Raw genomic sequence first — 18,003 nt, forward strand, 5'->3', positions numbered from 1 at the left:
TGATTTTACTGATCCTGCTGTGCAGAATCTTTCCCTATCAGGTCCAGGAATTATAGCATGGGCACCTTTCTCACCACCTTATGTCCCCAAGTGGAGTTGTAGCACAGTTGAGAATTGGGGCCTTCATTTGCATAATCTTATACCTTTTCCTGACATCAAGTTGCCTGTCTAATATCTTACAGCTTTGCAGTGGCAGAGGGAGAGGTTGGTAATTAGAAAAACTTACTAATAACTTGTTAGAGATGTCAGATTATTTCACTTACTTTCAACTGGAGCAATTAGAATGAGAGACTGTATGGAAGCTCAGTGCAGCAAACAGTGCACAACTCAGTCCTTAAATCATGTTTGTGTAAAGGAAAAGTAATTGATTTTTTTAAAACAATGTTTAGTTTAGTAGAATTCAGTCAAGCTCTTGGAAATGATTTCGCCACTGTGAATTCGTTCTTTCAAATTTACAAAATCTAGACAATAACTATATGTACTGGAATAAGCGTTAAGTAAATTGTTATAGCTTGATTATTTAATTCAAATAGTAATATGTGGTACATTTAAATGTTCAGAAAACACCAGTGAAGTCTTTTCATTGTCATGCAAGTTGAATATTAATATCTGATTGTTAATGAAACCCATGTCTGGACTCTTTGAGGGTGGTATAGCTTTTTAAATATTTTGTATACATTGTGATGTATCCTTATAATTTTTCTTTGAGAATCTTAAAGGAGTTTGTCTGAAATGAAGTAATCTCAATCTCCATATTAAGCCTCCTCTTTGTGTGGAATATATTCTGTCCAGTGTTTAAATACTCAATTTATTCCAAACCAAGCTAAGATATACCAATGCTCATTTTTTCCTATTTTAATAAAGCCAGTGAAAGTTAAAGAAATTGTGAGCTTGTAATAGGTTGTATGACAAATTGAAGTTGATGCCTGTTTGAAAATTAGACTGGAAGCATTGTTTCCTGGAGACTGTTCTTTCTGAATGAATAGCTGGTTTTCATTACTAGGAGGATGTCTCCCATCTAAATGAATGTCAAAAGTAATAATACAATTATCAAATCTGTTGCAGAATGAAGATACTAAGTGTAATATAATTTTTTTTATATATTTGTAAAGCTTCTTTGGTATAGTTAGGTATTACTGTACATAGCCATTATTTTATAGCCATATCTTTATTGTTTTTCTGTTTGTTTTAACAGCTCAGAAGGAAGAGAAGAAGAGTGAGGATAAACCAATAGAACCTACTACAGTGTCAAAGAAAGGGGTTGCTTCAGCTTCTACAGTTGAGAAACAGACGTCTTCCATGTCCAAAAACCTTGGTCCAAAGAAGTCCCCATCATTTACTAGCACTTCCCTAACTAAACACCCAACTAAATATTCTGCTGCGAGCTTCAAAGGTGTAATTCCTAAGAAATCTTGGCTTTCATCAGGCAATGTTTCCTCTTCAAAACAGTCACCTCTTTCTCACGGTTCACCATCAGTTTCCAAAAAATCAGTTGTGTCTTCCAGTTTACCTGGAGGGCTTAGAAAAACAGCAGTGTCTTCCACTTCAGCTACGTCTACAATCACACAAGCAAAAGGAGCAGCTAACCCCACTCAATCACAACCCAACTCTCAAATTCGACAAAATATACGACGATCCCTCAAAGAAATTTTATGGAAAAGGTGGGAATTCAACACACTTACTTTGTAAAGGCATTAACAAACTTTGAAATAAATGTTTAGACTCCACTGCTCTTTAACAGTGATAAGGAGGCAGTGACTTCATTCTTCAAGTGAAACAGTTGACATAAGCTTAACATTAAAGTGAAGTAAAGAAAGTTTGGTAATATCTCACATTCAGAGGTAAAAATTCCAAATGCACAGAATCAGAGTTGAATGTTAATGTTCTTAAAGGGCAGGGAAAAAAACCTGAAGTATTATGATGGCAATTTTAATATGAAGTCTTAAATCACAACATAGAAACTTTTATAATGCAGTTGTTACTAAGTTAAAATCTAAAGAAAATATACAGAATACAGTATGGTTAATATACTTTCCTGTTGCCAAAGGATAGAAGTGCGTGACGGATAGGTTTACCCCTTCCCCTATCCCCCTCCAAGAAAAAAATGTTCTGTGCCATAGTAGTAATCACACCATTTAAAAATAAATCAGTTATTGACAAACACTAAAGCACCACATAATTTCAAACGATTGCTAATTAATTTTAAAGTAAAAAACAAAACAAAATCAGAGCAGGTTACACAAACAAGTACAATGTCATCTTAACTTTTCCTAATTAGTGGTAGGGAAACTAATTGTAGTTCCCTTCAAAAGTGAAAACAAAAATAACTTGTGTGGAGAATATTGCCTCTAAGGCCTTGAACCAGCAAACATTTAAGTATGTGATTAACTTCATGCATGAGTAGCCTCACTGAATTCACAATTTTTTTTTTTGAGATGTTACTCACAATTAAAATTGCCAAACTTATTTAATATCAATGCTGTTTTTAGAGGAAGTATAATTATTTATTTTATTTTGTACAGAGTCAATGATAGTGACGATCTGGTCATGACAGAGAGTGAAGTGGGCAAGATAGCACTGAATATTGAAAAGGAAATGTTTAACTTGTTTCAAGTTACAGACAACCGATATAAGAGTAAATATCGCAGTATCATGTTCAATCTTAAGGACCCAAAAAATCAGGTTTGTGTTCTTAAACTCTGGGTATATGCTAAAATATATGAAACCTCTTTGATACTAACAGTTTTAATTTCCATCTCCAAAACTCTACTAGCTCTAAATTTTGAGGCTGTAGAACTTACCCGAAGTTATTCCAAAATTATTCACATCTTGACTGAAAAGAAGTGATTTTATCATACAGTTATCCAAAATGTCTTTGTGTGTGGCTCATTAATTCCTAGAAAGCTTGGTTACTTTGATTCAGAATACAATACTGCTTATAATGATATACTGGGCAAAGGTGGCAAGAAATTCCAACTCTCTCTACCTTTCTGGCATTGTGTGACACGTTGGATGACTTCAGCCAGAGTGGATCCACAAATTCACTGGAGATGACCAGAGTGATGATTTTTTTAAAACACGAATTGAATGCTTGTGAAAATGTAGAGTTGAGAGCAGAGTAAGCTGAGGTCCTTTTTATTCTCAGAACAGGTCTAGCATGGGCAGTGGTAGTGGAAATGCAGTTCACCTTACACTGGAGGATTACTTTTAGTGATCAGAAAATTGTTCATCTGGATGCCCATTCATCCTTAGTATCTGATCGTACTAAGCCTTTTCAATTTTGCTTATACCTAGTTAGTATCTTTTAATAGGGAGTTCATAAATTAAGGAATAAACTTCATTCTTCTGCAAGAATCTCCTTTACTAGTTATCTAACTCTATTATTATTCTTCAACATGTCAGTAAAGTAGGTTTTTGTTTCAGGGACTTTTCCATCGTGTTCTTCGTGAAGAGATTTCTTTGTCAAAGCTAGTGAGAATGAAGCCAGAAGAACTTCTCTCCAAAGAGCTGTCTGTGTGGAAAGAGAAACCAATCAAATCAGTAAGTAATGTAATTCTGTTTACCATGTATTCACATAGGAATTATTGATGGGTTTGTGATGTTGTTAAACTACTTTCTAGAGTCACATGCACAAAAGTTTAAGATTTGCTGAGGGTGAGAATTTTGGCAGACCAATACATTTTGTAGCCATCAGTGGTTACTGAAAGAATAGGTAATAGGGTATAAAGTAGTGATACAAGTACATATGTGGCTTTTTGATGTTAGAATATAATTTTATGCTTTTCTTAGATAACAGAGTCAAGAAGTAAATCTCATGAAAGCAAGAAGTCAGCCATAAAACAGGAAAATATACCAGATGTAAATATGGAAGATTCTCCACCAGTGTCTGACTCAGATGTAGGTATAAACAGTTGTTTAAGTGCTGAACCACTGAGGAAAATATGTCAACTAGTTCTGCATACCATTCACCAAAAAATGAAAGTTTCTAAATATGTAAAATAACCATTTGTGTTTTACAAGGATTTGCGTTTTAATTTTAGGAGTGCACCAAGCTTAATGATGGGCATACTACTGCAGACGTTCTTTAAAATCAGACACTATATATTTACCTTTTGATGCTCATTTTAAAAAGAGAGTAATTTTTAGAAGTGATCTTTGTTTTTGAAGGGTTAATCTATGCTTTCTGCAAACTTTCCAAATGAAAACACAATGGATAATATCACAGTTTGGTTGCTGGGAAAACTTCTGATTTGATAGGACATATTTTTGACATCAGATGGGGAATGAGAGCAGAATAACTCTTAAAAAAGAGAGCTCTTGATTTCCTGTGATATGTCCTTACTAAAGACGGAGGGGGAAAAAAGAAACACAGGTAAAGTGATCATGTATGAAAAATGTTTTCAAAATGCCATGCCTTTGCAAAGGTGCTAATGAGATCAAATGACTTTTTAAGGTTTTTGTTGTTAAAACAACTAAAATTCAAATTATGGATTCCAAAGGCTTTGATATATTTGAAATTAATGAACAACCAGTAATATTTGTTTTTGCATTTGTTCATTTTTAGGAGCAGCAAGAATCAACCCGAGATGCACCAGAGAAAAGTAGTGCTCCCCTTCTGGATATTTTCAGTAGTATGTTAAAGGACACAACAAGTCAGCATCGAGCCCATCTTTTTGACCTGAACTGCAAAATCTGTACAGGTATACATAATGTTCAGTTTAGAGATAGTGTCAAATTAGTTTCAGACTGAGAGACTGTTAGCAGCCATGTTAGTCTGTATCCGCAAAAAGAAAAGGAGTACTTGTGGCACCTTAGAGACTAACAAATTTATTTGAGCATAAGCTTTCGTGAGCTACAGCTCACTTCATCGGATGCATGAGTGGAAAATACAGTGGGGAGAGAACACATGTTCTCTGTGAATATAAATCTCCCCACTGTATTTTCTCTGTGTATATAAATCTCCCCACTGTATTTTCCACTGAATGCATCCAATGAAGTGAGCTGTAGCTCACGAAAGCTTATGCTCAAATAAATTTGTTAGTCTCTAAGGTGCCACAAGTACTTCTTTTCTTTTTGTCAAATTAGTGTTGCACATAAGAAATCTTATGTATAAAGGGCCAGTCCAACATTCACTGAAGTCAGTGGGAAGATGTCTATTGACTTCGGTAGTCTAGGACAAAGCCCATGTCGTTTGATAGTACTTGTTAATTGAATAAACTGGTCCTTTTTGTAGTTGTGTAGAGTTAATTGATATAATTATCTTTTTTTATTTAGACCACCTTAGCTCTATTTAGTTGCTTATTTAGTATAGGTAGTAAACTTTATTTTCTGTTTTGAGAGAGAGAAGAATGCTCCACTGCAGATGTTATATAAATTATTTGGTTTTTCTTTCCAGCGTGATTTATTATATGAGTAACAATAAATAAAACTTTTGTTTGTCTAATTTAAAGGTCAGATTTCAGCATCTGATGATGAACCGGCACCAAAGAAATCAAAATTGTCTACGACTTCTGCTAAAAAGATGGAGACGCAATCAAAGCCAGAAGTAAAGCCAAAATATGAAAGTTCTACACCAACTGCAGCACCTGAAACAGAGGCAGTATCTGAAAACGCAACAGAAACTCTTGGCTTTGTAACAGAAACAGTCTCTCAGTCAGTCTTGGAAACAACATACTTTCCTACAGCACAGGGGCATAATGCAGAATCTACTTTGCCTGAAGAGGTCTCCATTTATCCTACCTCTTGCATTGCAGGAGTTGTCACAACAGTAACTGTATCTGGCAGGGACCCCAGAACGGCAATGAGCAGTTCATCTGGTACTGTGACCTCAGCATTGCATTCCAGCCCTGCACCTGACAAAGTTTCCATGGTGGAATCCAGACAGGAAACATCAAAACCTGTTTTAACAGCTCCTAAATCAATATTAACAAAACCATCATCCTCACCAGATCCAAGATATTTGACAGTTCCACCGTCACCAAATATCAAGTGCGTACATTTTATAGTAAACCAATCTCCTGAGCCTTTGACATTACTATTTTCTACCAATAATATGATTTTTTCTATATTAAGAAGAAAGGCAGTTCAGATTTTAAAATATGTCCTCACGCAGAAAATCTTTTGATTTATCATCCCCTCATTTTTCCTCTCCAAATGTCATACTCTGCCTACATTAAAAGTAAAGGGTGTTATGAATGTGAGATAATGGGTATATAAACTTTAGTATAAATAGAGAAAACCAGTGGAATTACTCCAAATTTACATTGGTATAGCTAAGAGCAGAATTTCATCCTAAAATTAAAACGTTCTTAGACTTCATTTTGGGGGTGGTTGGAAATTGTCTCACTAATTGATCCATTTAGTAAAAGGACAAGGGTCACTTACATTCAATATGCATAACAGGGAAAACAAACTATAATTTGGATGAAATTTTTTTGTTTTTGTTTTTTTCAAAGTCAGTTATAATTTATAGTCATATTTAGTTCTTTACCATGAGGATGTTTTCATACATACAGTATCATTCACTCACTTAGTGGAAGATGCTTAAATTTACTATAGAGTCTGAGATAATATAATCACATTGCTAGCCTGACTCTACAAAATATGTCTCTCACAGTACCCTTCATTCCCTGTCTCTGCATATATGCTTTTATTTTCAGTAGCTCCTTGCATTCTTTCACCAGGATTCAGTTAATTTCCAAGCATAATTTAGATAATTTATTATATGGTCAATTTGTCACTTATTTGGATTCTGAGTAGCAATTAGATGTTTAAATTTTCTCAGAATATCTATTCACTTGTTTAAAATGCCTAAATATTTGAGGAGTGGGGGGAGGCAGAAGAAAGAAGGGAAAGTGTCATTTCTAACCTTTTTCTCTCCCCCGATTTTGTTTTGCAGCATCACAGAGTCACGATCCCCTCAGGATGGAGATACTTCCCTCTTTCTCTCTCGTCTCAGTACCATTTGGAAAGGATTTATTAACATGCAAAGTGTGGCCAAGTTTGTCACTAAAGCATATCCTGTCTCTGGGTGTTTTGAATATCTTAGTGAGGTTAGAACAGATGTTTGTATGTATAGAATATATCTATATTTTTCGCTTGTTACGAAGGTTCAGGTCACTTGTTAAATATTGCTACACTGAAATTATAACAACACTAAATGGCATCACTTTACTAAAAGGAAAAACTATCTGTTGGCTCAGTATGCCAGTGTGAAAGTTTTGGAGGTAGGAAGCATTTTAACCATGAATAAAGTAGTTGATATTTTACAACACAACTGTCACTGCTGAGCATATGGTGGGTATCTATTTGGTATAAAACAAGCAGACAGTTCTGATACTGACTACAGATGGTCAAATAATATTTGCAAAAATTGTCAAAATTATTAAGCAATATTTTTGAACAGTTTATTCAACAATTTACTTTTAAATTATTCACCTCGCTCTAGTACTGAACTTAACATTAGAATATTGGCACTATGGGCACTTTGTGCAAAACCATTTCTGAGCTTTTTAAATACTGGTAGCAGGTATAAAAATAGCTTTATATTTGAATACATAAACAAAATACTTACATAATACTTTTAGAATAGCAATTATAATGTGAAGCAATGCATCTTTTACCTTTTAAAAATATTTTCGTGTACTGCACTGAACAAAAACTAGCTGTTTTCTGTTAAGAAACCAGTTTTTTTCCCCGCATTATAATCTCCCCTTTCTAGGGGACAACAAAAACTGTAAAGTTAAGACTGATGTCTTAAACCTGCTTTCCTTTGCACCTGTAATATCAAACCATATGGGTAGGATTTTCAAAAACACTTGGCATTGGCCTAACTCTGCTCCCACTGAAGTCAGTGGGAGTTTTACTATTGAATTCCTTGGGAACAGAGTTAGGCCAATTTTGGAAACTTTTGAAAATCCCACCCTGCACCTAGAAATCAGGCCACTGGGACTGGATCCAGTGCTCACTGAAGTCAACAGAAAGACACTCACTGACTTCAGTGAACATTGGATTAAGTCTCAGCTGTCTATGTGGCTCCCACTAAAGTTGGAAAATTTCTGTTGTAGATCCAGTAAGTCCAGCTTTCAGTGTTGTTTTTTATCTTTCTGACTCTTGGCAGTCAGACTTTTAAATATATAATATATGTAGGGCTTCTGTTTTTCAGGGTTTAGAGATGTCATTTTGGGGAGTTATTTTTAACAATTCTTTAGTTTTATGTATCTGTCCAAAATCAGGGTTTTTTCCATGTTGTCTGTTGGATACACGGTATTGAGTAATGAATATATAAATTACTCATTACAATAACATATACTTTGGAATGTTTCCTAGTGTATCGTAAGGTAGTACTGTTTCAAATAGCACTATTTTAAAGTGCACCAGGGAAACGATAGTGCGCACCCACAAGGTCTACATAGACCACTTAATGTGCAACACAGTGCACTTTAAAAATAATCCCCCCATAGTTCACATCACTGCTTTGAGTAGACAAGCCCTTAGTACTCAGGAATCCTATCCAGTGTTTTTCTGGTGTTTATTCGATAAACACTACTTTCATTTTTTTATTTATGTATAAATTTGTTCTCTTTTGCATTGGATGGATTTTATTGGTTATCATCACCAAATACCTCAAATCCGAAACCCTAAGTATATGGCAATGTGTGCATATGTTCAGACAAACTGTTGTTCCACTCAAAATAGAGACTTCACATTTAAAAAAAAATATAACATTTTTTTATGGTAATTCTTTTTGGAACAAGTTCTGTAGTTCTAAAACAAGAAGCCCATTTTAAAAACCTTAAGAATTACTTAGTTATTAAAAGGCTTCAGAATCCTTAGGGTCCTCTAAGAGCTAAAAATGGCCTTGTTTTGGCTTCAGTACCTGAATTGGGTATCTGTGACTGTCTTAAGACACTCTTGGCAAGAAAAAAGCAGCAGTTTAAAAAATGGACTCTGCTTAAAACTTTCTTAGAGACATAATTTAAGAAAAAATATTTTTCAGGCCAGGTTTGAGAAGTATGATCTTCTGGTGTTAGATTAGATGGACCACTGGTCTGATCCTCTTTGGCAATTTATATGGGCCTCTGAGAAGTGGGATATTGCACTTTTTATTATTTTATATTGATTAAAAACAAATGGTGGAGGGATATTTTATTTCTGGGAGTATGCAGATTTGAGTGACCTGATGTTACAAAAAAGTGTACATTTGTTAATATAAAAACAGATTGGAAACTTTCTCCCTTTTTAAAGCACATTTTATGAGGGTATTTATATTATATTTTATATATGAATATAAATGTGTGTTTTAGGTCATGACTTTATTATTTTTAGTTGTAATATGGGAGCCATAGTGGTAATCACTTACAGTATTTGTACTGCTAAAATTTCCTGTAGCATTCTGACTGAGAGAACCTAACTAAACACACATGGCTCGTATTCATGGGGCATAACATTCTGTTAAATTGCAAGTAAGGAAAATAATTTATACTGCTATACTGGGAATTAGGGTGTTAAAAAATTCACTTGTGTATAAAAATTGGTGCTTACCTGCCCGAAGCAAAGCAAATGAGCAGATTTAGCTAATGGTGCATGTGGAAGTCCTTCAACTTTCACAGTCATTCTGGACTGCCTTTTTCCTTGTAATATACTGTCACCCTCCCAGTAATGTTCAATAACTACACTCACCTTGCAGTTAAGAAATAAATATGATAATGTTATAGCCTCCTCTTCCTGGAGTGTAGCCTCCAATAGGCTATTGGGATAGGGAAATCTGCATTGCTTTTTAACAACATATTGTGTGTTTATGATGCTTTCTCATATTACCGTGTAATACTTCTTGTTTAGGATTTACCAGATACAATTCATATTGGTGGGAGGATCTCACCGAAGACAGTCTGGGATTATGTTGGCAAACTCAAATCTTCCCTTTCTAAGGTACTCACTTAAAATCCTCTGTATAGCAGTGAAGAAGAAAACTAATCTTATAAAACGTAATCCTAGAAATGTAGGTCTGGAAGAGACCTTAAGAAGTTATCAAGTCCATCCCCCTGTACTGAGGCAGAACCAAATTGATGTAGACCATACTTGACAGGTGTTTGCCCACTCTGTTTGTAAAAACCTCCAGTGATGGGGATTCTACAACCTCTCTTGGAAGCCTATTCTAGTGCTTAACTACCCTTATAAAGTTTTTTCTAATATCTAACCTAAATCTCCCATGCTGCAGATTAAGCCCATTACTTCTTACGTGGACATGGAGAGTTGATCATCATCCTCTTTATAACAACCAGTAACATATTTGAAGACCGTTATCAGGCCCCCCCCCCATGCCCATGTTTTTTAAGCTTTCCCCATAGGTCAGAGGTTCTAAACCTTTTATCATTTTTGTTGCTTTTCTCTGAAGTCTCTCCAATTTGTCCACATCTTTCCTAAAGAGTGGTGTCCAGAATTCAGCACAGTACTCCAGCTGAGGCCTCAGCAGTGCTGACTAGAGCAGGACAGTTACCTCCCATGACGTGCTTACGACAAGTCCTGTTAATACATGCCATAATTATAGTGGCCGTTTTCGCAACTGCATTACATTGTTGACTCCTATTCAATTTGTAATCCACTATATTCCCAGATCCTTTTTCAGCACTACTACCACCTAGTCTGTTGTTCCCCATTGCATATTTGATTTTTCCTTCCTAAATGTAGTACTTTGCACTTGTCTTTATTGACAATTCTGGTATAGTTTTAATTGCTAAACCTCCAATATTATCTGAGATGATGCCCAGGAATCCAGTGAAAACATTTAAAAGTTAAAATTTTTAAATTGGATTTACTGAAGAAAAATGTAAATTTGTGTATTTTGAGCATATTAACCATTTTGATCCTCTACAATGTTGAATGGCTCAAATGCCTTACTTACTGCTCTTTTGTGAGTAAATGAGTGTACCAAGTGAACCAAGAGAATTTAATTCTTTAGTGTTAAATATTTATATACAATTTTAAAAGGGGACAAAGTGATTATGTAATGTAGGCAAGAGGCTTTACTATTAAAAACACTGATGGAAATGGAAAATCCATGCATTATAATATTAATATCTGTCATGATGCATCACAGTAAGAGTATTCCCTTCTTCAGTATTGCTGGAATGCTCAGACTACTAATTTGTTAAGAGGCAATATTTAGATGCAAGATACACAACTAATGTTTGTTTTCAAAATTGTGTAGGGCTTAAAACTAATTCTATTTTTAATTTAAAATAATAGTTTTAGGCACAGTGATATTCCTTTCAATTATAGTATTGCCCTAATGTAAACAATTGGTGTTGATTATTGCCACAATTTATAGAATATTGGGTTTTTTAAATGAAAAGTGAAGTACTTTCCAATGTGGTAACATCCCATTTAGCACTTCATTTGCCAGTTTAGCACCAGATCAACAATTTCCCCTTGTACTTTTGTATTGTAGGAACTGTGCTTGATTCGTTTCCACCCTGCAACAGAAGAAGAGGAAGTTGCCTATATTTCTCTCTACTCCTATTTTAGCAGTCGTGGTCGTTTTGGTGTTGTAGCTAATAACAACAGACACGTCAAGGACCTCTACCTGATCCCGCTGAGTGCTAAGGACCCAATTCCATCCAAACTCTTGCCCTTTGAGGGACCAGGTAAGCACATACTTTGTGGGGGGCTAAATGGTACCCAAAATTAAATCATAATTTCAAACATTCTAACCAAGACAAATGATATTACTGATTTTAGGTGCAATACATGCCCTCAAGTAAGTTCCAATGGAAAAATAGTTCATTATGTAAAAATAGTTGTAAAAATGAAACCTGTAATTTGGGAGTAGCAATAAGTAAACTCTTTGCCCCAAAGATTAAATAACTTGTAATCAATACAGTCCTTTCTGCAGTAGGGTTGGCTTACCCATTATTATGAGCATGAATTTATCCATAAAACTTGGTATATAGATCAATCATTCTATAAAAACACCACTGCCAACACATCAGCACAAAGCCAGCAGGAAATTCCAACTTTGGAAAGCACAGGAATCAAGATATCTACTCAGATGAAAGGTAACGTTTGCTACAACTTCACAGCATCATCATCTCACTCTAACTATGACTTTTTTCCTGCGTGCTTGTGTTCTAATGGGTATAGGAAACTCCAGCTAAATCACAAAATGTTGAAGACTAGCTTGGTTTAAAAAAAAAAGCCATTTTCCCACTCCATAGGAATGTAGTTTAGCTGCACAATGGATAGTTATAATTGGGTGTAGGAAGATTACATTATCACAATCCTGATCATTCTCATATACATTTTCTTTCATTCCATTTTATAAAATAAAATGGGGGAGGAGGGGAGAGTAAAGTTCAGCTTCAGTTTGCTCCTCTGCCTGTGTGGTAGGCCTGATGACTGAGTGAAGAAGTAAGAATGAGGGGTGTGTGAATTCATCCTTCAGATAGCGCTTTTTGTACTGACTTGAATTTGATGTCTTCTAAAACTGAGGATGAAGGAGGAGCATAAATTCAGTCTCTAAACAAAAATTTGTTTTTGACACAAGGTAGCAGATCAAGAGGCTAAAAGAGTGTGAGTTGAGATCCAGGCAACACTCAGTTGTTGTTCTGGTGTTTTTAAAAAATGCTTTAAAGAATGAGCATCCAAGACCAGATCCTGCAGTGTGCTGAGCTCCTTTCTTGAAAAGCTGAATGTCCTCAACTTCCATATGCTCATAGGATTAGGACCCAACTAAACAATAAAATGTTCTCAAACAAACCTCATTAAACACAAATAATGTAGTATTTCATATTTGGGCGAGCTGTTTGTGCCAAGTGTAAAAAAAAAAAAAAAAATTTTGGTGTCACTCCCTTCCTGTCTCTCCCACACCATCTTAAGCCTGTTCTGAAGATTCCCAGCCTTAAGAGAGTGGGGAAGAAGTGCTAGCTGTGTAACCATCCATGAAGGGGACATACTGCTGGTCCCCATTCTTGGACTGCAGCTGAAGGGGCACTGTCTGTTCCTACCTATCAGGTACTTATGTGGTCCCCATTATTGTAGTATTTGAACACCTCACAACGTTTAATGTATTTATCCTCACTAGGCCTCTGTGAGGTAGGGGAAGCACTGTTGTCCCTATTTTACAGTTGGGGAACTGAGTAACAGAGGCACCAAGTCATGTGCCCAAGGTCACACACAAAATCTCTGAATCAGGGAACTGAATCTGGATCTCTGGAGTCCCAGGCTGTCAACCTAACCATTTGACCATTCTTCTTAGCACAAAAAAAATTCCTACACTTCCACTGGGGACCATGATGAACAAGAGGAATAGGACTGGCCCATCAGTCAGCCCGAAGGAGCTCACAGTCTTTTGTAGTGCATTTAAACATATCTTAGGGGAGCACTTAAATAATCTACGCCTAGTACCTGCTTTGTTTGACTTTTGATTTTTGTCTAGCTTTGTAAGTTTCCTTTTTCAGTTAATTTTAGTTAGTTGTCCCTGCTCTTGAGAATCTGGCAAATGTGGATAAATCAATGCTTTTAAATCTTCTTAGTAGGAACTTGCAGATATCACATATGGGCCTTCTGCTGGCCTTCTGCACTGGAGTGAATTATACCCAAGACAAGTTCACAAATTGATTAGGCTCTAGTCGGACAAAGGTTACATTTCTAAATTCTAAAATTAAATCTTTCTCAAATACTAGAATTAAGGCATACCGTGGATAAAATACATGGAAAATTGCAACCAGCTATTGATTTTTAAAATCAACATTATTTTTCTAGAACATCTGTCCCTTCACAAATATCGTATTAAGAGGTTGGTTGGCTATTTTTTTTGTGTGTGAGGGGGGGAAGAGTTGACCAAGATTTTTCAAAAGTGATGAATTATTTGAGTACCTCAGTTTAGGTTTCTGAACTAGACACTCAAGGGGCCTAATTTTAACACCACTTTCTGAAAATCAGGCCCTTTAAGGTGTCTGATGTTGGGCATCCAAAATCACTAGTTAATTTTGAAAATCTGGGCCTTTTACTTTTGTTAATCATTTGAATTTTTATATGGTATAGATGTTTCTGCTGATTTTTCCATGCCAGCAAAGGTTGGAGTGTTATAAAAAACAATACACAGTTTCTTGAGGAAGGGGTGTACTTTTTGTGATTTCAAGTGTACGAATCTAACATGATGGTGTTGGACTCCAGAGGGAATTGCATCTGCCACCAGGGCCTTCATTTGGTGGTGGTGAAGTAAGGGGTGAAATGAGGGAATCTTAGAATGACCTCTCTTCAGCAAAAGAAATGTACTTGAAAATGGGCAAAGATAGTAACTGTAAGCAAAAGAATTCCATAGCCAATGATCCTGACTGCATATCGCTACTGGCCAAAAGATTGTATCAGATTCTATACCTGGGAGTGTCCAAATGACCAGTATCAACTACTTTGAAAGGATTGGCTTTGTTTTCATAGCATACAACATATTACTGGTTTAAAAGATTTTTCACTTGTATGTACGTATTTCTGTTTCCTGCCCTGTATGTGCTTCTCTCTTGAAGTATATACAGTGACATGCATTTTCTTGCTAATGGATGGTTATGCCTTAATTGGAAGTAATATAACAATTTTGCATATGCAAACTATACTATTTCAGCCATTTTCCCTCTTTTAAATAGTCCATGATAACTGCATTGGAAGAGTTTTGACTTTCCCTTTTCTGCTTTAGTGGGCCAATATGCTTTGTGGCCTCAGTTTATTAAAAAAGAAGTGTTAGGAAGGGAATTATATCAGTTTGACACTCATGAAGCTCTTACTCTACTAACCACCTAACTTCTGCAGGTCAGAAAGGATTTTCTAATTGTTTCTTTGAAGTATCATTGCTCTTCTACTTTATGTGTAAAATTAAAACTTTTTTGGGGGGTATCAGACTAAATTAATTGGCATTGCTAACTATGTTAGTCCAACATTTTTAGCTAATTATTTACAGCATGGCTTTAAACCTAGAATTACCGGAATCAAAACTATAGATCGGGGTGGCTAAACTTACTGATCCTCCGAGCCGCATACGACAATCTTCAGAAGTTCGAGAGCAAGGGTGCACCTGCTGGGGCTTGAGGCTTCAGCTCTGCGGGAGGCACATGATGGGATCAGGGCGTCAGCCCTGCTCCCGCTAAAGCCCGAGCCCCGGCAGGTGTTTCTCATGGGGCTGAAGCCCTGAGACCCCTCCCTCCGCACTGGGCAGACACCCCTACCCCACTGCCCCGCTGAAAGGTAAAGGTCCTGAGCTTCTCTCCTCCCCCAAGTCTGGTAGGTGGAGATTGGGTGTGGGGCAGGCCAAGGGCTCCGTGAGCAGCACTTTAATGGTAAAAGAGCCACATGTGGCTCGCGAGCCACAGTTTGGCCACCTCTGCTATAGAGAATCTGAAAATATTATATGCTTTAGATGAAAAGAGATGTTAAGTGCAGATCCCACTTTTAGGTCTGAATGATAGGGAGGGCATATGGTTTAAATAAAAGAACCTCCAACTTAGACTCCTGCTACCAGACATCCCTAGCAAGTGTGAACTGATAGTTCAGTGTTTGTTTCATAACCGTGCTTAATTGCATTAATATTTTAAAACTAAAATACAGTAAAGGAATATTTAATTTTTTCAGGCAATCGCTTTTTCTCTGTTCTTCTGTGTATGTGTATATGTATCAATACCACTGCATAAAACATTGTAATCCACATTTTCAAGTAATATCAGATGGAATTTACTGCTTTCTTTTTCTTCATAGTCAATAAAAGTATTTTATGGAAAGTGGTCATTGTCTCTTTAAATATAACTGTTTTCGTAGATGTTGCGTAACGGTCTCACTGTACCTTCAATTACAGTTTAACAAGAAACCAGAACATATCAGAAATCTGTTAAGCAAAATACAAATATAAGTGAGCAAGCAATAAGTAGATGATATAGTAAACATAAAACCTTTTTCTACCACCGTTTCAAAAATCCTAGCTAGAAGATATTAGAACTGTGCCGAAGAGTTTCATTATACAAGTAGAAATATACATTTCTCTTCTGTTTGTGGTGGACTGACAAAATGAAACTGATGACTTCTAAACTACAATTGTACCTATTGCTTCATGAAAAACTTTCACATCCATTTTCTTGCATTTAATTGGGATTTAAAAATTGAGGGAAAATGGGGATATGTCCATTAGATATATTCATCAAAATACTATAGTATCTGAAGTATTATCAGCTGGCAGTTCCAGGTTATTCCAGTAGGAATTTACTGTCTTTCACTGTATCATCCCTAAATATAGTCTGAATGACTCTCGCACACAAATTAGCACTTTTCATCTGTAGATCTCAAAGCAGTTTTCCAAGTAGGGTAAGTACAATCATCCCTATTTTACAGATGGGAAAAGCACAAAGAAGATATATGACTTATCTAAGGTCACACACTGAGTTTAGTGGCTGAGCTGGAATAGAGCGTAGGTCTCCTGACTCCTACACCCTATCTGCTGGACTATGCTGTCACATAACATGCTTCCTTTCCATTACATTTTAGTTCACCAAGTGCACAAATCTAAAGGAGGAAAACAAATCATCAATTAATAATGACATGTCAGAACACTGTGTTCAGTGGAAACACTTGCATTTTTTCTGTATGATTGTTCACTTTTTTGGTGACTTATTCATGGATTTTTGTTTTTGTTTTTTTGTTTTTTCTCTTTTTTGGAAAGAGGGACATCAGCTGGATCACTTAGTCCGACCTGCTGCAGTGTGGCAGGATTGATTTAATTATCCTTGAATCATCCAAGATTGGTGACAGATTTGACCTTGAATCTGTAGTGACTGTGATTACACAATATTTTTAAAATTATTTTAGTGTCAAAGGGGCCCTACTCATGGACCAAGATCCCAGTGTGCTAGATGCTTATTTTATTGGTCTTTTTGAATTTATAAACATAAGTTTTGCTGCAACATAACCCCATTACTCCTTTTTTTTTTTTTGGTCCTCCTTAATTGATGGGGGGGAAAATTACTCCTTGGCTTTGTCATATCACCCCTTTTACATAATTACGATACTGTGTCTCCCTTCAGGTTTTTTTACATTTTACTGTGGACTGAATGTAGTTACTTTCTTCAAAAGTCTCACTTCAGTTGTTCTGTGTACTCTATCCAATTTGTGGTTTTTCTTAAAATCTAGTGTCTAAAGCTGACACAAGGCTCGTGCTGAGTTCTGAGTGGAACTGAAATGACTCTTCTGATTTTTTTTTCTATCTACATGCTAACGGCCACAATACAACCCTGTGTAGCAACTATGTTGTGTTGACTTCATTATAATACTCCCCACAAATTCTTCTCTGTGCCCCTACGACTTGGCCTCAGTTTTCTCCCACCCTATATGTAATTTTGTTCTTGCCGCACTAAACTTGCTTCATTTTGATTTCTTTTATAATATAGTATTTTTTAACTCTCCTGTCTTTTTTTGTATTGTCTGTAAATATTAATGTATTCACACATCCATCTGTCATGTTGATAATGAAAACAGCAAATAGTAATGGAACCAGAATGAACATCAGTGGAACTCCACTCCGAACCTTCTCCAAACCTGACACTGAAACTCCTGCTATCAAAGGATGAATAATTGCTGATTGATACAGTTTTTATCCACTTCTACATCTCTGATTCAAAGTTCTATAGTTTTCCTGGGAGAATGTGACATGAAATCCTTATTAATTTAAAGTAGATTCACTTTAATGAAAAAACAATGTATTCTGTCCCCGTAGAAAACACTGCATAAATGTTGGCATATCGATTTGATCAATTACAATGGTAAATATTTTTTCTGAAAATGTGGAAGAATACAGATAATTTCTCTGCTAAATCTTTCCACTTATAGTGCACTGAAATACCTGAATATCAGACTTCTAAAAAGATAAATCTTTACAATAGTTGGAATAATATCATTAGGTGTATCTTTATGTAGAAGTAGACTCTTTCATCCCAGCAGATATATTAAAGACAGTAGAGGAAGATGGCA

At 35.9% G+C, this 18,003-nt stretch overlaps 1 protein-coding gene across 8 annotated transcripts in view; it reads left to right on the forward strand.

Annotated features, from left to right (window-relative positions):
* DIDO1 (death inducer-obliterator 1) overlaps positions 1-18,003 on the forward strand; it is an 88,403-nt gene that overhangs the window by 59,883 nt on the left and 10,517 nt on the right. For 5 of the 8 annotated variants that reach the window (XM_073309101.1, XM_073309100.1, XM_073309103.1 and 2 more), the window contains 9 exons: positions 1,196-1,661; positions 2,523-2,682; positions 3,424-3,540; positions 3,790-3,897; positions 4,565-4,700; positions 5,451-5,988; positions 6,899-7,052; positions 9,841-9,930; positions 11,450-11,645. In XM_073309101.1, the coding sequence (XP_073165202.1) occupies positions 1,196-1,661; positions 2,523-2,682; positions 3,424-3,540; positions 3,790-3,897; positions 4,565-4,700; positions 5,451-5,988; positions 6,899-7,052; positions 9,841-9,930; positions 11,450-11,645 (1,965 nt within the window). Of the gene's footprint in view, positions 1-1,195; positions 1,662-2,522; positions 2,683-3,423; positions 3,541-3,789; positions 3,898-4,564; positions 4,701-5,450; positions 5,989-6,898; positions 7,053-9,840; positions 9,931-11,449; positions 11,646-11,951; positions 17,967-18,003 lie in introns of those variants that run through there. The other 3 variants (XM_073309108.1, XM_073309107.1, XM_073309106.1) reach the window with 3 other exon arrangements.

The sequence above is a fragment of the Lepidochelys kempii genome, chromosome 13 (genome assembly GCF_965140265.1).
Source record: "Lepidochelys kempii isolate rLepKem1 chromosome 13, rLepKem1.hap2, whole genome shotgun sequence".
Taxonomy (NCBI): domain Eukaryota; kingdom Metazoa; phylum Chordata; order Testudines; family Cheloniidae; genus Lepidochelys; species Lepidochelys kempii.